Genomic DNA, 23,974 nt, shown 5'->3' on the forward strand with positions numbered 1-23,974 from the left:
TTGAGATTTATAGGGTTAAGAGAGGGTGTGGTATGGAGAGCTTGGTGAGATATTATGGCGCTCTTAACAATGTGGAAGGAGGGCGAGGGGGCAGATGGGTTGGTCATTGGGTAGTCAAAAGAACCCACGTGACTAGCGGGAACAGTCTTCCATGGATCTGCCTTCTCCGATCACGAGGACCCCCTCTCTGTTTTGCTATGTAATGCTCTCTCTGTTAGAGACTCTCAAAAACCCCTCTCTCTCTCTCTCTGCGCCTCTGTCACTGGACTGGACTGCAAGCCTCCCAAGGAAAATGGAATAGTCCCTCAATTTCCTCTCACTCGCCTCCTGTTTGCTCTCTTCACCACGCTCCAATTACATCATTAAACTTTAATAACTACTCGAAAAACCCTTTCTAGCTTATCTAGTAGAGCTTACATGGCCTTGTCCTGTATACACTTCTTCCTGTTTCACTGCTTAAGTTTTTTTTTAAAATATATTTTTACAATTAAAAATGTATATTTAAAAAATATCATACATCACAATAACAAATACACACTTAATATAATAATTGTAATACAAAATTTAGTAATAGCTCGGTAGTTTTCGTAAGACAAATCCCCCCTCGTTCTTTTCTAAACCATTGAAATATTTCTCTCAAAATTATTAAAATATGTATGATTCATTGAAAATATTTTTTTGAGGTGTTGGGATTTTTAAATCCTACTTAATAAATAATATCATATTTGTTATTACATGATAAGCTCTCATTATTCTTCAATCTCTGTGCGTGATGGGTGCTATATGTATCTAGCATCTTGGTTAACAAATAACAGTTAATTAAATAGTGGCCCAGTTGATACAATAGTGTTGTAAGTTTTCAAAGATCTTGATGCTTGAATTTCTCAATCTAAAACAGTAATTATTTTTTAAAAAAAATCAATAACAATTAACACACCAATTAATATTACACCATACAAAAAAATATATATATATTACACCATACACGTATAAGTGGATTCTTCCTCCAGGAAATTGATTGAAACGTGGTGATCAAATCCCGTGATGCGATGGGGATGATGTAATATTCTCAATCATGCAGGTGTCAGTGTATGGTATGTTTTTCAACAGAACAATGACCATAATTACAGTGTAAGAAGCCCTTCCCTTCAAGACCCCGTAAGTTGTTATAGACCGTCCAATCCGTCAATCTTAGGATCAAAGCCCCTCCCCATGGTGGGGTACGTGAGCGGGTGACCCCATCCATCCATCATCATCAAACACCCAGTTTCAATTACCCTCTAGCAATCAATCAGTGCCCGTACTCTACTTGCCAGTTGAATCACGTGAACTTCAAAACCAAACAAAACCCAGAGAAAAGTAAATTCCCATGATTATAAGCCTCCTCGTCAACATATGCATGCATGTGTTCCTATCTATAAAGCTCTCTCTCATCATATTTCCACCAAAATCATTAATTTTATTTTTTTTGTGTTTTTGTTAGTACAACATGAATCGATGAATTTGAGTGGTTTAATGTTTGTGGTTTAAAATGTTTATTTTAATATATTAAAATAAATTTTTTAAAAAAAAAATATTTTTGACATCAGCATATCAAAACGATATAAAAACATAAAAATACAGTTTTAACTGCGTTCCCAAACACTGTCAAAGTATATTATAATGCTAAACATCATATTTTGGTTTAGTGTTTATGTTAAAAAATATTATTTTTAATGTTTTTTTATAAAAAACAATTTAAAACTCTTTTGAATTTTTTTTAGTTTGTCTCAACTAAAAAGATTTTGAGTTTCAAGGTTAGATGTTAACCATCTAAACTCTAGAAATTATTCTTAAAATTTCAAATCTGTAATTCTAGACCTGAAATTAAGTTTTTAAATATTGTCGTCTTTCAATATGCAAAAAAAATATATTTAAACCCATGACTTAATCAAATAAGCTGGATGTTTTGAATATAAAAATTAATTTAACAGTTCATGATTAAAAAAACTTATATTTATTAAATGATTCTTTAATTGATTATAAACACGCTCGAAAACTCAGAAGAACATGGAATGATAAACATGTTTTAAAGTTCCGAAAACTTTGTTCAATTGCAGAGTGACTGTTGATTTTTTGTTAAAATCTTGTTGTCGTTCTGTTTCTCCGACCTCGAGATATAGAGGATATTATAAATAATCGTTTGTTAACTATCTATTCTTTCCATGATTGAGAGTGTCTAACTTCACTTGCTTCAGTCAATTCCTTTTACAAGTTTATATCGTATTTTTTTTATTTTCTTGTTTTTTTTTTAATCCAAACTTCACGATCCACTTAGTGCATCCCATGACCAATTAAGCTTACCCTCATTTTCATCTGGCCTAGATTTTGTTTCAACATGGAAGCAATTATTAAGTTCAACCTATTATTTCACTTTTCAAATTCCTTGACCCAGATTATTATTATTATTTTATTAACATGGATGTTCGAACCAACTTGCGCATATCTCGATTAATCTCACATGCCCTGAAGTTAACGACCATGTAAACTTCTAGTGACCACATATTAATCACTATCTCATTTCAAATATTAGAAAAGGTTGTATTGAGAAAAAAAAAAAGTATTTTCATAAACAAATATACTACTAATGGATTGTTTAAGATTTGAGAAAAAGAGTTTTAATTCCAATGACCCACGAGAATATTTATTAAAAAATAATTTCATAGGTTTTTTAAAAGAAGGACACTACTTATCACAGCCACCCAAAAAAGAAAAAACTAGCCAGTAGATATATGTGATAATAATGTGTCGTGTTAGGATCACTAGTAGACTAGTTGTAGAAAATCTCAAGTTGTTTTGATTGTAGCGAAAGGAGGTGAAGAGATAGATATAAAGGTATCCCTATCAGATACTCTGCAATCATCAAAGCAACAGCCAACAAGCAACAACTCCTCCTGGCTTAGTACTACAAGAAAAAAAGTGTGTGCAGACTAGGAGAGATCATAGATCTTGAGTCAAAGATGGAAACTCAAAGAAAAAAAAGTAAGAAAATATAATACACTAGCTAGGAGCACAAAAAAAGCAGTAAAAAATAGGGAAAATAAAGTGACCCCACCACATATATCATGGCACAAAACCGAACAAGCTCCTCTGGAATATCGAGTACCCAAATTCGATCAAAAGATTCAAAAAACATGAAGACGCAGACACGAGAAAGAGAGAATCAGATCGTCTAGAGATTGGTGACTTAATAGTTCGACAAATGGGACGACCACCGCTTTCCAAAAGATGCTCCCCCTCTTATTCGCTTTGTAAACCACGAAAAAACATACCACATCCCCACTTAAAAAACTATGGTATAATATTAGTATTCGCACAAGACAATATGTTTTATATATATATATATATATATATATATATATATATATATATATATACATGTGTTGTTGTTACATTGTCATTACATATGCCACTTACTTTCTTTCTTATCCACGCGACTCCTTTACACGTTAACACACTTCCACAACACAACAAAACAAGGAGTTCAATATGGTGACGTTATTTAGTTGGCAAAAAATGGTTAAATGTTAAGAATAAAAACCTTATGAGATATTGTATCATGATTTTTGTATGGGATTCAAGAAAGATCTTACCGAGATAGTATTTTGATTTTGATATTATAATAGCAGTTCTGATATAAATAAATTAAAAAAAATTTAAAAAATAAAAGAATTTAGTTTTCTCGCAAACACGTGGCTAATTGAGTTGCCAAACATGTTCTAATCTAATAATAGTATTTATTTATTTTTATAATTTTTCTTATTAGTTTTAACTTTTAATTTAGTATTTAATAAATAACTTTATATCATGACTTGATTTTTTTTATGTATGCTAAAACAATAATATAAAAAGGATAAAAAAAACAAAAAACAAATTATTAAAAAAGAGTCTCAACCACAAGAATTCTAATTTGAATTTTTATTACTCAGTATTCTTTCTAATTAAAATTGAATATTAAAGTTCTTATAAGCTGCTTATATATAAAAAAAAACACAATAAATAAAGCTGAAAAATAAAAAAAAGTTCTTAACTAAATAAAAAAATCATAAATCAATTAAAAAATCTAATAAATCTCAAATAGTAGCTTCCACATGGTTACAAAAAACGAACTCTATAAGTAACAAATTCCTAGAAATTCCTAACAAAATCTCAATATAATTTAATAATTGGATCAAAATTCATGGCCATTACTATAAGACTATGTCTTTGACCCAAATTCCATTCATCTTTTTTTTTTTTTTAACTAGTGTTAGAAATTGTAGCATTCAATTTTCATAGATTGAAATGAAATCTTTTTGCAAATAAGGTCTTAAAGAAAAATATTCTTTCTTCTTTTCAACTCAAAACAATAATACGAAACACACATATAATTTACTACAGAAGCCAAGAATTCAAAGAACGGCAAAAGACCCAGCTTCCAATGTTCCCTTCTGGGAAAAAGAAACAGACGTGACCATAACTTTGTGGGGTTTGGTTTACACGGTTAGTGGAGGGAAAGTGGTGGTGAAGGGTATTCGCTCCGAGGCCTATAAATTCGAGTAATTAATGAGGATCTCTGTTTTAATTAATTGGAAACCCTGGGATTTGCTTAATCATGCCAGCCCGAAAATAATTAAGGTCCACCCACAAAAAAATACAGGCAGAGCATTACATGCTCACTAATCATGATGTTACGTGGCTCGTTGGATTTGGTGGGGCCCTTGTGGTCTTGTTCCTCCTTTCCAAGGCGTGTGAAGCACTAATTAAGCAGAACATCGTATCTACCTGTAATAAATGTAACAACAGCAATAATCATAATGATAATGCCTATCGCTAATCAAGGTGCCACGTGTGCATGCATGCATGCAAACATAGGATGTGTGTTGAACAAGCACTGGAGTGGTGGAACAGTGCTTCTTTGAGCACATAAAAATAACGTTAATTCCTCAAAAGCAACAAGATACAACTGGAATGTTTGTTTCTCTTTGAGAGTGGGTTTGGATCTAGGAGCAGAATATATATATATATATATATATATATATATATATATATATATATATAAATAGTTTTAGTTTTCGTGGTGTAGTAGGGTTTGAAAGGGAAGTTGGATTGGTCTAGTGATTTTGCTGTTGTTGTCAGGATCTTCTTTGGCAGGATGGCTAAAGTAATGGTATTTAAAAAGGAAATTGGCGAGAAAAGAGAAAGGGAGGAAGGAAGAACCCAATGGATCAAGCGTTGAGAAAAAGGGTCAAGAAGAAAACCCCATAAGAGGCCGTCCTATAAAAGAAGATAAATTCCTGTCAGCACTCATGACCGCAAAGCAGGTGTCTTGTAAACCCCTAATTGTCTCCTCCAAGGTGGTGATCTAAAAGACTATAGCCCTGTGGCTGTGAGCCTGTGAGTGACTTGAAAGAGAGTTTAACCGATGACTGCCTTTCTTTCTTTCTTTCTTTTCCTACGTACTAGCTAGCTATATCCCTGTGTTCTATTTAGCCTGTACTTCTATTGTAAGGTTATGTAATTCTACAGGGTGAATGTGATCGGTGAGTACGGTTTATGTTGTTTTTTAAAACTAAAAATATTGAAAATATATTAAAATATATATATTTTTATTTTTTTAAAATTATTTTTGATATATTGCATCAAAACGATCATAAAATTTTAAAAAAAATTAAATAAAAAATTTACTTTTTAAAAAATACACTCTTAAAATACAAAAATAAATGCACTCTGTATAACATATTGATGCAATAAAGAAACCGCAAAGGTTGATTTTATTGCTTTAATTAATTAATTATAAATATTAAAAAAATTAAAAAAATATGTGAATTATCAGGTTAGTGTTATCCAATTATGAATCTCACTTTAATATAGAAGAATAATATAATAGCTCATGTGTATTTTTGAAATGGTATTTATTATACATTTTTAATCGCTGCAAATTATTTTCATTTTTATAAAGTAAAAGGAAGATAATTTTGTCCCATTGTTTTTTTAATCAAGAAGTTTATAAATCCTAATTTTTACATATCAAATAAAATATAATCTTAATCATGAATGATGTAGTTTAACTGATTAAGTTTCGGGTTTGTTCTCAGTAAATCACTAGTTAAAAGTGTCACAAATCTTAGGATCATTGTATATTTTTCTAATTGTTAATTTAAAAATTTTGAAAGATTAGTTGAGATATGTATAACATTCATAATTATAATATATATATATATATATATATAAAAGCCCTTAAAAAAAAACTCACTGATTTTGTTACTAAACTGACACCGATTTTTCTTTTTCGCTAATTAAACAAATGCAGAGAGATGGCGACCAATAATATGATACAACCTTCTCTTTTTACACTCATGAAGTCTTCTCGCCGCTGATTAATTTTCAAATGGTTGATGTTACCTGAAAATCAGAGTTTAATCATAGAAGGTTTTTAAAATTACCTGAAAAGTACGGTAACGGTTGTTTTTTAAATTATTTTTTATTTTAAAATATATTAAAATAATATTTTTTTATTTTTAAAATATTATTTTTGATATCAGTACATCAAAATAATCTGAAAATATCAAAAACATATTAATTTAAAAAAAATAAAAAAATTTTAAATTTTTTCAAAATCACTCTCAGACTGCAGTGCCAAAAACTGCCTATCTGAATAGAGTATTTAATTGAATCCAACAAAATATTGTTCTGATTAAACTTGTTTGACTTGATTAAGTTTTTATTAACTCAACTGATGAAATCAAATCCAATTTAAAAATAATTTAGGTGGATGTCTTGTAAACAAATAATAATAATATTGATTAAATAAAAAAAAGATATTGTTATTATTAAACTTGTTTGACTTGTTTGGGTTTTCATTAACTTAGTTGACCCAATCAAACATAACCTAAAATCATCTACATCGATATCTTGTAAAAAAAATAAAATGATAATGATTAAATAAAAATGGTTGATCCAGTAACCAATCAGTCCTAGACCTTTTTGAGTTGGTATTTGAATTAGATTTAACAACTATTATTAAAATTGGATTTGTCTCTTAATTCACTTAATTAATCATTTTCTAGCAAGCAGGTGTTTAAAACAATAACAGTGATTATTTTTTAAAATTTTTTTCATTTAGAAATATATTAAAATAATATATATTTTTTATTTTTAAAATTTATTTTTCACACTAGCATATCAAAACAATAAAAAATATCAAAAATATTAATTTAATTTTTTTGTATTTTTTCATAAAACTACAGTTGCACCGTAGCCCAAACGGTCACTAAGCGTACTTAACCGATCGGCTGTTCAATTAGCCCCCATCGATGACTGTACAACTTTGAATAAAAAGGGCATCATATTGTAGAATTCTAGTAACTTAAAGAGAAAGAGCCATTGCAAAAACTGGTCTAGACACATTTTTCAGCAAGGCAGAAACTAAGCTCAAATGTTTTTGACCAACAGCATGATGAATGCCCCAAATCTGGGGGAGGTATCTTTGTTTCAGATCTAGCTAGCTTAGTCTCCCTCTTGCACAAGCCCTCCGCGTAATCAATCCTCTTTTTTTTTCCCTTCCAGTACCATAATTTCTTTCTCTTTTATATATACTTTGAATCTTTCTAACCTTTTTGCAGTACTACATCTGAAATCTCGAAACAAAATTCTAAATTTCATGATGGAGCATATTTCTCCTGCCAGTAGACAATGATGTCTTTCTTGTTTTACCTTTATGCCTATTATTTTCCGGATCATTTCAAACAACATTTATTCGCTGGCTAGGTTACTGGTTTGCATTATTCTTCTTCTTTTTCTTAGTTAAGCATAAAAATCTTGGATCTATTGGTTTATACATGGATAACGTGTATCATTGCTTTGTCGCTGTTGGTGATAAAGTTTTAAAAAATAAAATTCTAATTACAAGGAATTAATCGAGACACCGACCTGAAATATAGATTTTTTTTAAAAAAAAACGTCGATCTACAAGAAAGAGAGCAAGTTTTTTCAATCAATTGAACCATATTTCATCTCAAGTCTAATAAGAATTCTTGTGACGAGGCGTGCTGCAAGAATGTCTTCTGATTTCTGCCTAACTTCTTCGTACTTTGATTTCGAGTGTTTTTCTTTTTTACAAAATTTACTATAATTTAGAGATAGATAGACACTCTGATTCCTAAGAACTTGGCTTTCCAAGTCATGAAGTATCGTTTTAAAACACATTTATTTTCCTTTGCTGTAATTTCCATACATCGAATCTGCTCTACCCAGTTTTTCCTCTTGCTTATGTGTGTTTTGATGAATCTTTATTTCCCTTCAAGGAAAAGTCTATAGTCAGATTGATGGCAGAAAGCTTTGTATATTTAACCAAAGACGTACTCCGTCATGGCAGCTTGTCCTGTAGGATTTGCCGGTCAGGTACTTCAAAGCTAGCGTGACACATGCAGAATCAGGAATCACTCTTTAAGAACCAGCATTCCTTTGAGTAACCCACAAATATCCAAGCCATTGTGATGTCTTGCCACCCTGCGATTTCAGAAGAATTTCCAGCTTGTTGGATTCGGACAGGATTCGCGGCAGTTCACGCTTTTTTCTTTTTAGTCGTGGAGGGCACAGTTTCTCCATCACTCAACATTGAACTGCAGAAAAGTGCTACTCGGCACTCTATTCTCGACAATGTGGAGTCTGGAGAGATGCTATGTCTATTATTATTATCTACTTCCGAGCCTTGAGGAAATTATATTCTTGAATCATATTCTAAGCAAGGGAAAAAATGGGTAGAATATGCTAAAGAAATATATAAATAATTATGTGTTGAGAGGTTTCTTTGTACAGGTTTTGTGTGAAGGCCCTGAAACATTTTTGATGTGGGAGAAGAAAAGGATCTAGAGACCATCTTGAAGCCCCTGAACTATTGAAGATGGAGTGTATTTAGACTAAGTTGAACTGTCAATTTGATCAATTATGTCCTTAAACTATTAAGTTTTGGATAAATATTACCCTTTTGTTTTGATTTGATCATTGATCAAATGTTTTGGGTGAAAGGTGCCAAACATTTTTGAACTATTAGTCAAAATAGAATTAGTCTCTAAATAAGTTATGTGATGCTCAAAATCCCTAAATAAAATTGAAGAGCTGATTAGATACATGACATTATAAATGAAGAACTCCGGAAAAGAGAGAAAAAAATTCACTTTTTTTTTTCATTTTCTTCTTCCTTTTTTTTTTATACCCGATCCAATATTAAAGACTGAAATATAAGAGCCAATTGCATCTCACATGCGTGAGATAACACTAATTGGATGAAAACATGAGTTTAACTAATAGAAAAGATCTAATTAGTTTTTCAGTTTTATTTAGGGATCTCAGTACCAAATAATTAATTTAACGGCTAAATCTATTTTTTTATTAACATAGGTGTCCGGACTAAATTGCGCGCATCTCGACTAATTTCACGAGCCCTGAAGTTAACAATCATATAAGTCTCTAGTGGCCATGAGATTTGTGAGACTCGAACTAATGACTTTTAGGGAGCAAACTCAGAGTCTGACCAGTTGAGTTGAGTTACACTCCTCAGGGTTAAGTACTAAATCTACTTTGTCAGTAGTTAAGGAGGCTCGACACATTTTACCCCTTTTAATATATTAAGGGTGAAATATAAATTAGTCCCTTTAGTTTTAAGAAACGAATTAATTGGTCTTCCTTCCTTGTATTAAAAACTAATTCTTTCATCCTTTTTATCTATTGTTTGTTCTTTTCCAATATATTTTATTTTTTTTAAGAGAAGAAGACTGTTTTCCAAATAAAATAATATTAAATTAAGCATAGTCAATACTTGACAAAGGACTAAATAATTAGTTTTCAAACTAAAGGGGACTAATTGATTCATTTTGAAACTAGAGACTATTTCATAATTTACTAAAAATACTCAAGACACTCCCTTTTCCAAAAAAAAAAAAAAACTCTTAACGAGACAAAACAATCTTCTACGAAAGGAAATATTCTTCCAATTCTCATAAATAAACTTGACACTTCTCCTACAAGTAATTTACTAGCTAAGCTAGCATTGTTTCGATTTTTTGCACTGAAATTATTTTAAAAAATAGTTTTGAATAAATCAAAATTTAATTTAAATAAAAACGAGAGATTTTTTTTAAAAAAAACTTGACACTTCTCCTACAAGTAATTTCCATGATATTTTTTTAGTGCTGTACTTTTTATGTAAAAAATAATTAAGGATTTTTAATACATAATATATTATTAATTTTGGTTTGACTTAGATATAAAACTTCGAATCTTAAGAATAAAAATTACCGTAATCTATGATAATTATTATTAGTAAGAGATTTTCAATAACCTTATTATGACAACTGGATCTTTCGTCGTTGGAACAATTTCTTTTTATTCCCATATAATGAATCAAATCACGAGTCTGTAAATATACATTTATGTAGAATTAAATTAATAACAAAAGAGAGAAAATTAAAATGGTTGACAGCGGGAGCAATTTTGTGCTTGGTTACGAGCATATCTCGTTACTAGTCTTGTAAAAAACAAGAGGGATCAAGTCTTCAGAATCCACCTTTACCAGTTCATCTCTTTGGGGACTCGGCGGCCCTCGTTAACATACACTAATCAAGCTTTGACTACGCCAATTGTCCTGCGAATCTATCCATACATACTTTTTTTTTTTTTAATTTAACGTGGGTGTCCGGGCCGGCTTGCGCATACCTCGACTAATCCCACGGACCCTGAAGTTAACGATCATGTAAACCTCCGGTGACCATCATATGAGCAACCACAGGGCTCGAACCTGAGACCACAGAGGGAGCAAACCTCTTGGTCCAAAGCTCTTACCACTGACCCACCATCTAGATGATTAATTCATAGACAGGAGGATATCCAATCTCACTTGATATCAAGACTAAGTTAAAATTAATTGGCTCGTTAACCTTGAAGATAGGTTCTCGGTAATATGTAATTTTACCGATAAAATTATATTCAGTCATTTTCTCGGTGATATGTTAAATTGTACTGAGGGAATTATCAACGGGATGGAGTGAATAAAAAATTTTGACGTGTATTTTTTATTTGTAAAGCCATCGATAAATTTATTAACGATGAACTCACGGACATACCATATATTATTAACGAGCGTTTTTCCAACATACAGTGTCTATCTGTGATCCCGTTGATAAAATATTCACAAACAGACTATTAGTGCAAGTACCGACATAAATTTTTATCGGTAAAATTATTAAATCTGATAATATCAGCATCAATGCTTATCATATACTAAACAAGCTTTAACTACACCAATTGTCCCTCAAATCTATCCATACATACCTTCTTCTTTTTTAATTCATAGACAGAAGGATAAGCAATCTCACTTGTTATCCAGACCAAGTTAAGAGTAATTGACTTGCTAACCTCGAAGATAATGTTGTCTTAATGTATACAAAGCTTAAGCAAGAAATTATCAGGGTAACGTGTAGCTATTCTCTTGGAAAAAACGAGAAAGGGACAATGAAGTTAGAAACATGCTTAATTAAAAAAACAAAGATAAAAAATACAAAACAAACCGTCTCTAGAATAATTTTGAAATTAAATTTACGTATTATAAAAAATAATAATATAAAAGATATTTTTTTTAATCTTTTATCAATAATCAAGATTTATCTGTTTGTCATGCTGGATTCTTAAGTTGAGGCTGGGCTGGGGTACCAAAGGCTTTTTGTAGGGCCCATACAAGTGGGCCACAATGTACATTTGAGTGCACTTTCCGTACTTGTGGCTCGTGTAGGTATAGCCTATAGATGTGGGACAAGAATATGTACGTTATAAACTCCATTGCTCACATTTTTACATCAAGTAATAACGCTTCAGCGTGATGCAAAGATAATTTTTAAAGTAATTGAATATTTTTGCTTTAATAATTTCTTTTAGATTGTTGCATTTATTGATTTTAAAAATAAAAAATATTATTGTATTATATTTTCAATTACAAATATTTTAATACTGAATGTTCTATTAATTTTATAAGGAAGAAAAAGAGAAAAGCTTCATCTGATACATCAATGTTTTGTTAGCTTTGACTCCTCAGTTTCTTTTTCTTTACTTTTCTGTCATTCTTGTGTCTCAGGTCTTTATCTTCGTTCCTTGCAGTAGTGCACTTAGCATGTTCTTTTTATATGCAGGTGTTCCCCGCTTTAGCCATTCAAGCGATGCTTTAGGGCTTGCCTATCATCATGCTGCTTGATTCTCCAATTCAAATGTAAAACTACATGTACCAATGCTCCTGCAATTATACTATATAGTTTACAATTGTTTTGGTTAAACGACATCAGAGGTTATTTTAGTATGATTTTTTATAAATATATTTTCGTAGTTTTAGCTCGGGTAATTGTGTCTTTATCCTTCGGTTCTCGGAGCCCGGATGTAAGGTTTTGAGTACCAAATTAAAAAAAATATTTTTGAAATTTATTAATTTTTAGAGGGTAGGGGGATATTTTTTAATCAACTCATTTTTTTTTTAATTTTATACTTTCTATCAGTTCCATTTTCATTAAAAAATAGGTATAATGATGTCGTGGGATCAGTTAAAAATCACATGACCAACAAAAAGATAAATAAACTAACTAAGAAAAAATAATTATCAGATATATTAAATAAAATAATTAATAAAAGAAAGATATGTTTAAAGTTATGACGACATGTTTGATACGATGTAATATAATATAATGTAATCAAATGTGTAATGTAATGGAATTAAGTGTTTCTTCACTTTTTTTTTTTTTGAATTGTGTTTGAATATATTTCAAAAATGTATTTGATTTGAAAAAATATTAAATCAATAATTTTTTAGTTTTTTTTTCTATATTTTTTAATGTTAAAAATAAAAAACTTAAAAAAATTATTCTAATATATTTTAAATAAAAATTTATTGTTTTACGATAATACCAATCACACATAAAACAAACAAATGGAAAAGTTTCACAGGCTTAAAAGCCCATCTAAATTCTTAAAAAAGCTCAAATCTCAAAGCCCACTATGCTATAAATAAAAAAAACACTCTTGGGCCTTCTACACCTCAAATTCGTTTAAACACCCTCTCTTGACTTCTCTTCTAGCTCCCTCCCGCTACCGAATTCTGTTAAACCCTAACAAAACCCCTTCGCCGACAAGACAAAACCCCTCCCTCCTCCTTCCATGGATTCCGATACTCTAACAGAACCGATGGACTTTAAAGTATCAGAATTAATAAACGAAGTTCAAATCGAACATTCTCCCTCTTTCACCAAGCTCGTAAACGACACCGTTTCATCTATCCAAAATTCCATCGACAAAATCCCTAACAACCTCGTGGTCCGTTTTTTTAAACTACTATCCTTTTATCAGTCCTGTTTAATTTCTTTAAGCTTAATTAGGAAGTTAATGAGCTCTTTTTTTTAAAATGCAGGTTACAGGCGAGGAAGCGGCGGGGTTCGTTAGAGACGTCGGAGCGGATAAAGTGGAGTTTAAGTTTAAGAAGCCGAAATCGATTGCAATTGGTGGCAGTTATTCGATAAAGTGTGTCGTGAAGCCGGATGTTAGTGTTGACCTTTTCATTCAATTGCCTAAGGTACCTGGCTTTTTGACTATTAATCCACGCTGCTGTTGGTTACATTAATGCGCTTATAAATGATTGATCGATTGCATCATGAATAGTTTGTATTGATTGAAATTTTTTGTAATTATTGGCAGGAGTGTTTTCATGAGAAAGATTATTTAAATCATCGCTATCATGCGAAGAGGTTTGTTTATTTATGTGTGATTAACAAGTTCTTGAAGTCGGATTCATCGTTTGAAAAGGTTGAATGGTCTACGCTTCAAAACGAGGCCCGGAAACCTGTGCTGCTTGTCTATCCAGGTGCCTCTTGCTTACCATAGTTTTTTTCATAGTTTTTTTTAGGAGTTGTAGGGAAGTAGTCATTTGCCTAAATGGATAACTTATGCAAAGTTTTAATTTTTCTCTTTTTGATAGCTGACAAGCTTGCCGAAATTCCTGGGTTCTTTGTGAGGATAATTCCTACAGCGAAATCTTTGTTTAATACTGCAAAGTTGGACTTGAAACGGAACAATGTCCGTGTTTTGAATCAAGGTAGAATATAACTTTTTTTTTTTTTTTTTAAATTTTGGGAATGTTTTTTTCATTAACAAATAATGCATTGTGTTCACCAAGCTGTAATTCTGTTTTGGAAATATTTAGGTGGGACTGCTTTGCCTACACCAAGATATAACAGTAGTATTTTGGAAGACATGTGTTTAGAGGACAATACAGAATTTCTCAAGAAAACTTTTCTTGGACAGAAGGCATTGGGAGAGGCTTTAGTTTTGCTGAAGGTGAAGTATTTTTTACTCTCTCCATTTTGAATATAAATTTAGAAGGTTTTCCTAGGATATGGAAGTAATGTTTTCTGTCTTATTTGTGCAGGTTTGGGCTCGACAGAGAGATTCTATACATTCTCACGATAGCCTAAATGGATATTTAATAGCTATCATATTGTCATATCTTGTGGCTTATGAGAAGGTTAATAGTTCCATGAGGCCACTGCAAATATTTCGAGTCACCTTGGACTTCATAGGTATGTTCAGTTTTTCTTTTTGCCAAAAGTACCTGCATATCAGTTGTAAATAGTTTGAATTGGGTTAAATTTTTTCTCTCATTAATGTGTATCGTTGTTTCTTAAATTCTTTTAATAATTTCTACATTTAAAATGCTATTCTTTATGCACAATTTTGATAATGATGTAAACTCAGTTGTAAAGCTCTGAAGTTAAATAGTCCATTGCTGATGTAAAATTTGAGAAATATTTGAAGTGAAGTGACCAATCATCGTAACTCATGGATTATGATAAAGCAAATAACAAGGAAATGATGGAGGCAAAAGTCTTAAACATGAATGGGTTATTCATGTTTCCCATGTCTACAGGGCTAGCAAAGTAGCTGATTGGTCCCCTAACTTCATGACGGGGCTTGAGCCAGGGGCTTCCTTCGTGAATAACCCTCTTTCTATATGTTTTCCTTTGCTTTAGAATGATCTTTATGGTATTAGCTTTCATTTTCTTTGTGTAACTAAAAAAATATAAAAAATAAATAAAAAACAAACCAAATAGCAAGTAAATGGTGGAGGCATGCCCTTTCAGATACTTAGGCAGCAGATGCTTCCTATTTGGTACTTTATCATGTGAATCTGGTTTCATAATGCTTTAGAAATTATGTTTGTTGATATTAACAGCCTTTCATATAATCATTAAAACGCATACTGCTTCCACTGTTACGCAGCCAATTCAAAATTATGGACTCGGGGGCTTTTCTTACAAAAGCAAGGTGAGGTCAAGATATTGAAGGAGGTAAGTGAGCTGCTTTTTATTTCTGTATATAGATACATGTCTTTTTGCTTGCTTTCATTCTTTTTATTAATTTCTAAGTATATCACAATATGCTTCCCACTCTTCCATATCTCACCTGTAACTGATGAAAAAAACTACCATTTAGCTATATGCACAAAGTGACGACTGCATTGGTCAGTCCATCTCCCACTAATATCATCTTGCCAGCCTCAATGCATGAGGAAATTGATTCAGGTCACAATCTTTGCAGATGGGCTCTGTTTTGCAAAGAAAGTGTTGTGAGATTAGTAAATTAACCAACTAATGCTGCTAGCACAACTTCTGTGTCGTCATTGAAAAAATGGAGTCGCTTAATGACTAATTACTTAGTCTTGCTTGAAATTCCACCTGAGTGTTTCAAACTGTTTACAGCTTTCTGTAACCTCTGTAACCTCTGGGAGCTCATTGCTTGTTTCCATCTTGAGTGCTTTGATATGATATTGCTTTATTGCACTCTGCATCATTGGTTATTTGTTATCTTACTTTGGAGTTGCAGGATAGGATGCTGTATAAAGAATCATTTCCAGTTGTCATATTCGATTCAACCACTCACATCAATTTAACTTTTCGGATAAAAGATAGTGGTTTCTCAGAGGTACCATTTGCTAGATGTTTCTCTTTCTTTAGTCTTTTGTGGGTATTGGCCTAACAATAAAGTCTTTGCCCCCCGGGAACCCCCAAATTTTGGGTTTGAACCCGACAACTCGCCTGCTGAGACGGGGAGTTGCCTTTGAGCTGAATTTCTGTTTGGCAATAACTTCAATTTGGGGAGTCCATCTCTTGTTTCCATTCCATTCCTTTTCTTTTTGGGTTTTGTTGCCATGTCTCAGGATCTTTCTTTGCTCCAATGTTCAGCTCCAAGACGAGGCTGCTCAGACACTTCAATGCTTTGGGAAATCTGGAGATAGTGCATTTGAGGATATCTTCATGACCAAGATTGACTTTCCTGCCAGATATGATTATTGTGTAAGGTATATTTTTATGATCTGGAGTTGTCAATTGCCTTTTCATTCTTTTTCTGGAACACTTTCAAACTATTTTTCAAAGAAGCTGTGAGTTCTCATTCATGAGTTTTTATTAGTGGGCCCCACTTGGATTGAGGAAAAAATATGAGTTTCTTATTCTTGAATAAATCAAAATTGAGAAACTTGTTGCAAATACACCATCATGCTTTTTCAGAATGATTTCTGGTGAAGATTGTGGGCATTTATAAAAGTTTTGGAAGTCTGAGCAGAGAATATCTCAGGTATTCAATAAAATAGGAAACTATTATGATTGAAATACAAGAAATGAAATGGTGTGAATGGAAATACATTTTTTGGCGTTTCTGTACAATTGCCATGGGAAATGCTCGTCTTTTTCAATGATGCATGTGTTATATTGTTTTGCCTTTTGATCTAACATTTACTTATGCTGGTCTATATCTTCATTGCCCTTAATCTTTACATGTTTTGGGCCTTTTAGATTGAGCTTAAAAGGAAATAGTGAGTTCTATTCTTCTGGATATTGCTTGGACGAAGAATGTTGGAGATTGTATGAGAAAAAGGTGCAGAGTCTTCTATCTCAAGGACTGAGTGATCGAGCCAAGTCAATTCGTGTTATTTGGAGAAATATCCCTTCAGGTTGCAGTCTGGAAAATGTATGTTGTTGTTGTTGTTATTTCTTTCTAATTTTGAGTTCATATTTGTTTCATTTCTTCGACTAGTTGTAATCACTATCTATTTCAGGGTTTGTCAACACTTGATGGAGAACCATTGCTAGCTGGAATTTCTCTAAGCTCTTTAGATAAAGCATTTCGAGTTGTTGATATTGGTCCGGATGCTGAAAATAAAGAAGAGGTATTTGAATTCCATGCTTGAAATTTATATTAACTTTTTATTGCATCCACTTTCAATTAATTGAAGAAAGGGACTCCAATGCACTAATTTTTTCATGTTATGCACTAGGCTGCCAGGTTTCGGAAGTTTTGGGGGGAGAAAGCAGAGCTCAGGAGATTTAAGGATGGCAAAATTGCTGAAAGCACAGGTGAGGCTCTTTATTCGTCCTGGCTTCTTGGATTGAACTTAGTTGCAACATGATGATTATCATGACTTTGTTGTCCCAATTTTTATGTAGTATGGGAAAGTGAGCAGTGGAAGAAACATCTCATTTTAAAAAGAATAGTAGAATATATACTTCTTCGTCATCTTTCTATATCAAAAACCAGTATTGAGCAAACTGTGGATCAACTTGACTTTTCTCTTCTTCATGGTGTTGAAGGTGATGAGATTAACCATTTACTGTTAGTTGGTTTCCCCTTTTTTCTCCATTATTTCTGCAATGTACCTTTTCGCACAGAATTCTATAATTTTTAAAAATGACGCCATTTGTCAGATCCTATGTCATTTTCTGCAAGTTTGCTTGGGGCATTTGATATCCTATCAAAGCGCTTGCGTCTTATAGAAGACATTCCCTTGAAGGTGTCCAGCGTGCAGCCTTTAGACCCAGGTATACCCAAGATATTGTTATCATTGTTAGATGGTTTTCCCTTCAGTAATGATATGCTAATATATAGCAAAAATTATTATTGCATAAATGCTAGCAATTAGTAGAAATTCAATTTTGCTTGTTACCTCTCCAGCTTTCAGGTTCACATCTGTCTTCCCTCCTGAACCACACCCAATAGCAAGTGAAAAGGGTAATGTTCCAAGACCACATAAGCTCACTTCATCCTGCATCCAGCCATTGGAAGTTATGATTCAGGTATGGTGCCTAGTTGTCCACCCATGCTTTTTATATCATTTTCCATCAAACTAGCATCTTAAACCTGTTTTCAGTTGGAAGGTTCTGGGAACTGGCCAATGGATGATGTGGCAATTGAGAAAACCAAATCTGCTTTTCTTCTCAAAATTGGAGAGAGGTGGGTGATTGTGGCTTCTTTATGCAATTTATAATCATACTTGTAAAAGTATGGTAGTAGCTGATCATGAACTTATGGCAGTCTCGAGAATAGTTGGGGGATGACATGTACTGCGACTGAAGATGACGTGGATGTTTTTCTGTCTGGATATGCATTTCGTCTAAAAATTTTGCACGAGAGAGGCTTGAGCTTGGTGAAAAGAGAAAGTAAGCAAGTTTCAGTATACATGTAATTCATGCGTGTTTGACTAGATTCTTGTGATACTTGAATTACTAACCGAGTCTGATTTCTAGCTGGAAGTGACCAGGGAAAACAGGTCTCTTCTGCAGACCAGAAACTCTTTGTTCGCAGTCAGCATTCTAGCATGATTAATGGGTTGCAAGGTGTTTTCCCAATATATGGGCCAGTTGTTAGGTTAGTGATGAATCTGTGGCTTTGTTCTATTTACTTGCTAGTATGTTAATTGCCTTCTTAAAGTGTTTTGCTTGGCTTTCTGTAAAGGCTTGCTAAAAGATGGGTTGCGTCACATATGTTCTCGGCATGCTTGTCAGAGGAGGCAATTGAGTTATTGGTTGCGCATCTCTTTGTGAAGCCTTTGCCTTTCACTGCTCCTTGTTCACGCATCACTGGATTTCTAAGGTTGAAACTTATACTCGTACAAACTTGTTGTTTGACTATTAATCAATTATGTCAGCTGAAGAAGGAATTTGCTGTCTGTTTTCTATGAGCTTTTTTCCTTAAACCATGATGGATTTTTGTTTCTGGGATCTATTTTTGTTGGTCAATGATCCATGTCCTTGAAATTTTCTTAACAGGTTCTTGCGATTGCTAGCAGAGTATGATTGGACCTTTTCTCCTCTTATTGTTGACATAAATAGTGATTTCAACCCAAGTGATAAGAAAGAGATTTATGTAAGTTCTGCAGAATGGTAATGATTGTTTAATATTTTTTGGTCTCTTATTGTTTGATTTACATTAAGTTCTGCAATCAAGTAATGATCGTTTGTTTTTCGCTGGTCTCTTTAATCTTTTATTCGGTGATTTAGCTCTCTTTTTCTATGGCTGCTAATTCTATAACATTATCCAGGACAAGTTTATGCTGACTAGAAAAGGTTATGAAGAAAGTAGCCAAAACATAAGTCCAGCAATGTTCTTGGCGACATCCTATGACAAGGCATCTGAAGCTTGGACCAGACTCTCACCAAACGTACTGGTTAGTGATTTCTCCAATCAAACTCAGGCTGTATAATCTTTTATGAGAAAATCTTTTATTGTATGTGCTTGCAAGTTTAGCAAATGTTTCCTTTTGATTTTGATTGTTTTTCCTCCCCTTCCTTCCTGAGCTGCTTTTGGCTGTTTTGGCTATCTGTTAATGTTGTTTACATCTTGGTCTGTTTCTCTTATGTTTTGATATTTCATTTGATTTGCGTGTAGTTAGTAAAAAGTTATAATATCTTTATTAAGCATTGGGAAATGAACTATTACCAATAGGTCTACCCCAAGGTTACATTGAGTTCATAATCATATCCAGATATGCTAAATCACTTCTAATTTATCTTAGGCAGTTCCCTGTTCATATTCTTTATTGACATGTGGGTTTGTTGAATCCAAAGGAACTTAAAAGGTTGGTGGCTTATGCTCGTAGCAGTGCAAACCTGCTTACCAGACTCGTATTTCAGGATCAGACAGAATCTTACAGATGGGAGGTGAGTTAATTTCAAAGTGCTTTTTAACTCTTCCGCCTTATACTTTTGACTTTAATGGCCTTTTTTTTTACCCCAGTGCCTTTTCTGCACTCCTCTTACCAACTATGATGCTGTAATCCTTCTCCATGGGGACAGATTACCATATCCTCAACGTCTTCTCTTCCCTTCAAAATTAAACCATGGTATGTTCCTACAGAGATCCCAGAGTTCGGCTTGGCTACTGTCTGATTCCTGTATTAACTTCTTGCCTGAAATTTGTAATTTATTGCACATATTGGGTAGGGAGGCTTGTGGCTCGTGGGAATGCTAGCAAAGCTTTCCAGCCCTTTATGTTACCTGGAGATTTACGAGGGAGCTTAGACAAGTTGAAAAATAAGCTATTGGTGGACTTTGATCCACTTAGGTGCTACATTGCAGATCTGGAGGTAAGTGTTCTGAAATGCCTTGTTATTCAAATTGACCATGTTGCTCTTAATTTTCTTACTCTCCCTGAACATCTTTAGAAAGAATGCAACACATTGAAGATGTGGTATGATTCTCTGGGAGGCGACGCCATTGGACTAACATGGGAGAGATCTTGTTCAAAGGTATAATGGAATGTCATTCAAAATGTCCTCTAATAGTGTCCTCTAATGATATACAATCTCTTCTGGAACAGCTTAGAAATCTTATCAAATACATTCACCTTATCTCTTGAGTTTGTTTACTTCTCCCAGAAGCGGGATCGAGAAGAAGCCAGCAGCGATGAAGACCCAATTGATGTCTTAAAGGCTGTGGGTGAAGCTGGTAAACGGTTTGTAAAGAGTGTACATTTTCTCAAGGCTCCAAGGCTCATGAATTAAGCATTACTCTTCCCTAGACCTAGAATAGGAATCATGAAATTCGTTGTTGTAAGCTTGTTCTCTTTTCAATATAGTAGGCAAATCTGATAAAACAGTCACAGTTTTGAAGAAACCTAGTTGTTTGCTGCCGCAATCTGTATTTATGTTTGCTCCACGAGGAAGCAGAAACGCTGTACCGAAATTTGAGTTTAATCATATAAATGCATTTGGAAGTGTATATAGTTCTTAATTTTTCTTTTGTTTTAGCCATCTAGTTATACCGAAATTTGAGTTTGTTTCTTAGATTATTGTCTGGTTGATGACTGCCTTGGTAAGAGCTTCCAGTTCCACCAACTCTAGTGCGAGAAAACCCCTTGTATGGTTTATGCGGCTTCCAAGAGGTTTTATTGCCGCAAACTGATGTGCTCCTTTCACCGTCACACGCGGTTGAGGAAGCCGGTTTCTGAAAGATCCTTGGAAAAGAATACGACAATGTGCTCCATGTAACTTCTTCGTTCATGACTCTGACCATTAAGCATCCATAGTTTGAGCCAAAATAATGTAGAAAAATCAATTTAACCAGGGGAACGTGAGATAGGGTGATTGCTTTCTCTTTTGATAGTAGTTCATTAACCATACATCTATTTAAATGCTTTTGCAAATCAATGGCAGCTTATTCAAGAAACTATAATGTCATGGCAGTTGTTCCAAAATCACAACAATTTCTCATAACCCCACAATGACAACTTTAATACAAAAGGATCAAGCAACAAAGGAGTGTATCCGAAAAGTCAAAATGGACAAAGGAAAACGGAGTCCATAAGTAGAATATGCAAATGGTTAAGAACTTGATGCCTCTAATCTCATAGATAGGCTAGACTTTCAAGAGGTGGTGGTTTGAGTTTCAGTAGCGGCAGTCCCTCCAGATCCAGATCCAGATCCAGATCCCGGCTTTACGGTTTTGGATTTTTTGTCCTCGGTAAGAAACTTGGCCCAAGTGTAGATCTCAAGAGCTATAGCAATGACAGCAAACACCCCAAGGATTCCAACGTAAGCCCATTTCCAGGAGTGGTCTGGCCTCAAAATGTCAATGCCATGAAAAATGTTTACTGAGATCACAGCAAGCAGAGCATAGCCCAGAAAATGATGGTACATGTTCCAGTACTTCCTATACTCGTCCGTTTTACGCGGTTTCAAGTGCAATGCCAACATCTGCAATTAATTATATCAACCATGGAGTATTTAATTAATTCATGTCAATGATGATGAACCTTCATACATGGGTAATTAGTGAATAGTAATTAAGAAGCTTACTTGTAATGTTGTGAAGGTGAATATAAATGTGGCAAAAAGCCTGTGGATTTTAAAGGAGTAGTGTTTAGAAGCTTGTCCTAGCCATAGGCCAACGCTCCACCCAGTTACACCAAGAATGTACCCTATAATTTGGCAGCCAACATGAAGATGATACCTATAACTTCCGAGTGTCAATGGATAAGGGAAATATCTTGCGATTATCACACCTGCAGGCAAGAAGGTTCCCCACCCTATAATGTTCAAGACGCCATGAATCTGATCATCAGAAGAAATGATTTAGCTACATGTGTGTGTGTGTGTGTGTATTTATGTATGTATATTATTATTTCTAGCTAATCCTTACCTTTCTGAGACGACCCTCTAACTCTCCCACATGTTGAGCCAATCCATTCCTCAAGTCTATTGTTTCTGTACTGTCAACATTCTGGAGAGCTGTGGGATGCATCGAGGGTTCTGCTCCTTGGGCATCATATCCAACTTGCCACACATGATTCAGTCTTGAAATATTGTACATTGAAGGAAGTACAATTGTTGCATGTAGCGTGAGGTAGTCTAATGATGTCGCATAATCTAATTTCATTCTCGTAACATTTACATCAATTTCTGAAGGCTGTAGCTTGCAACCTAGCTTGGTATCACCTGTGATATTATAGGTGTTGGCACCGACTGAGCCATTCAGTTGCCTGATGCCTATTATTGCTCTTGTTCCAACCATCTGTGGCTTGTCCTCTGGGTTCACACCCCAGGCTAGCCACACCATTTCTGCATTATTTAGCCTTGTGCCAATGAGAATGTCAACTTGGCTCTCGTTGTGTTTACTGACTTCCCATCCAAACTCAGCTCCTAGAGTGGTCAATTTCTTGCAGTGTGAAATGTTTTTTTCCTGGGCTATCTTAATGAGAGATTCACTACAAGGGATGTAATGAGCAGCACTGCTGTTCACAAGCAAGAATAAGACTGCTATGAAAACTATGAACGTAGTAACAGCAGTGGATGCCATTTTTGTGACTCTCACTTCGATGTATGTTTCTCTATATGATGATGATGAATTCCACAAGGTTGTCTCAAACCTTTTTACGTGGCTTGTACAGTTGTCGAGGCTCAATCAGAGGACCACTTTAAATTAAAAACAAATTTATTCTGTGAGTAACTACGACTTACAAGATTTGTTAGGAAGCAATGCATCATTTCCAGTCACTTTCAGAAAGTAGCACAGGAGGAACCTTCTCAATGACATTTGTTCAGCCTTCGGCATTGCGTTCATATGTATAATCGAAGCTTCCCTTGACACAACTCTAGCCTCCTCATGCTCTAATGGGAGAACTAAAGCCACTGACAAGGTACACACTAGACACCCTAGCTGGTGATACTACCAGGGTTGCAGGTTTGCTGACAAGAGGGCAGAAAACAAGATACCAAGATTGTTCAATTTTTATTCTTTCATTGATTGATTTTCACTCACGCAACAAGTAGAGAAGAACAATTTTGCTATGCTTTAATGGAAAGACTGGGAGCGCATGGATAAGGGTTGGTTCTTCAAGGGCTTTTGAGTAGCATCTGAGCAATCCGAACCTGATGACATCTTTTTATTAATACCTTTTTCTTTTCCAATGAAATGGCAACACGACACTTTCATTAATATGGTGGCAATAATATTAAAAAGTGAATTATAATGTACTCCTTGTAGTTCAAAGAAACTATTAAATCAGTCCTTATGGCCTCGAAATCTATTTATTTAATCTTTATAGCTCTTCATTTGCTCGTAACATAGTCCTCTTGCAAGTCTCTTGTTCTTTTCTA

At 33.8% G+C, this 23,974-nt stretch overlaps 2 protein-coding genes across 2 annotated transcripts; one reads left to right on the top strand and one right to left on the bottom strand.

Moving 5' to 3' along the window:
- The first annotated feature begins 13,089 nt into the window (after positions 1–13,089).
- LOC18101218 (uncharacterized) lies at positions 13,090–21,098 on the top strand. The gene is made up of 26 exons (XM_006380702.3): positions 13,090–13,368; positions 13,463–13,624; positions 13,747–13,912; positions 14,027–14,143; positions 14,252–14,385; positions 14,477–14,627; positions 15,328–15,395; positions 15,931–16,029; positions 16,290–16,405; positions 16,899–17,073; positions 17,162–17,272; positions 17,381–17,459; positions 17,550–17,693; positions 17,808–17,921; positions 18,055–18,176; positions 18,251–18,333; positions 18,415–18,539; positions 18,627–18,747; positions 18,835–18,972; positions 19,149–19,245; positions 19,421–19,546; positions 19,947–20,039; positions 20,116–20,221; positions 20,322–20,464; positions 20,543–20,626; positions 20,756–21,098. The coding sequence occupies exons 1-26, from the start codon at positions 13,213–13,215 to the stop codon at positions 20,879–20,881; spliced, it is 3,156 nt and encodes a 1,051-aa protein (XP_006380764.1). The 5' UTR covers positions 13,090–13,212; the 3' UTR covers positions 20,882–21,098.
- A 435-nt stretch (positions 21,099–21,533) lies between these two features.
- LOC7480127 (cytochrome b561 and DOMON domain-containing protein At5g47530) lies at positions 21,534–23,721 on the bottom strand. The gene is made up of 3 exons (XM_002310200.4): positions 22,518–23,721; positions 22,175–22,429; positions 21,534–22,072 (listed from the first exon to the last, which is right to left on the bottom strand). The coding sequence occupies exons 1-3, from the start codon at positions 23,172–23,174 to the stop codon at positions 21,743–21,745; spliced, it is 1,242 nt and encodes a 413-aa protein (XP_002310236.1). The 5' UTR covers positions 23,175–23,721; the 3' UTR covers positions 21,534–21,742.
- Between the last annotated feature and the right edge of the window lie 253 nt (positions 23,722–23,974).

The sequence above is a fragment of the Populus trichocarpa genome, chromosome 7 (assembly GCF_000002775.5).
Source record: "Populus trichocarpa isolate Nisqually-1 chromosome 7, P.trichocarpa_v4.1, whole genome shotgun sequence".
In the NCBI taxonomy this organism is placed as follows: domain Eukaryota; kingdom Viridiplantae; phylum Streptophyta; class Magnoliopsida; order Malpighiales; family Salicaceae; genus Populus; species Populus trichocarpa.

Coding starts and splice junctions, on each gene's coding strand:
- LOC18101218 (XM_006380702.3), top strand. CDS start 13,213: ATGGATTCCGATACTCTAACAGAACCGATGGACTTTAAAGTATCAGAA. Junction 13,369..13,462: donor AAATCCCTAACAACCTCGTG/GTCCGTTTTTTT, acceptor TTTAAAATGCAG/GTTACAGGCGAGGAAGCGGC. Junction 19,547..19,946: donor GACTCTCACCAAACGTACTG/GTTAGTGATTTC, acceptor TTGAATCCAAAG/GAACTTAAAAGGTTGGTGGC.
- LOC7480127 (XM_002310200.4), bottom strand. CDS start 23,174: ATGGCATCCACTGCTGTTACTACGTTCATAGTTTTCATAGCAGTCTTA. Junction 22,430..22,517: donor TAGAGGGTCGTCTCAGAAAG/GTAAGGATTAGC, acceptor TCTGATGATCAG/ATTCATGGCGTCTTGAACAT. Junction 22,073..22,174: donor TCACCTTCACAACATTACAA/GTAAGCTTCTTA, acceptor AATTAATTGCAG/ATGTTGGCATTGCACTTGAA.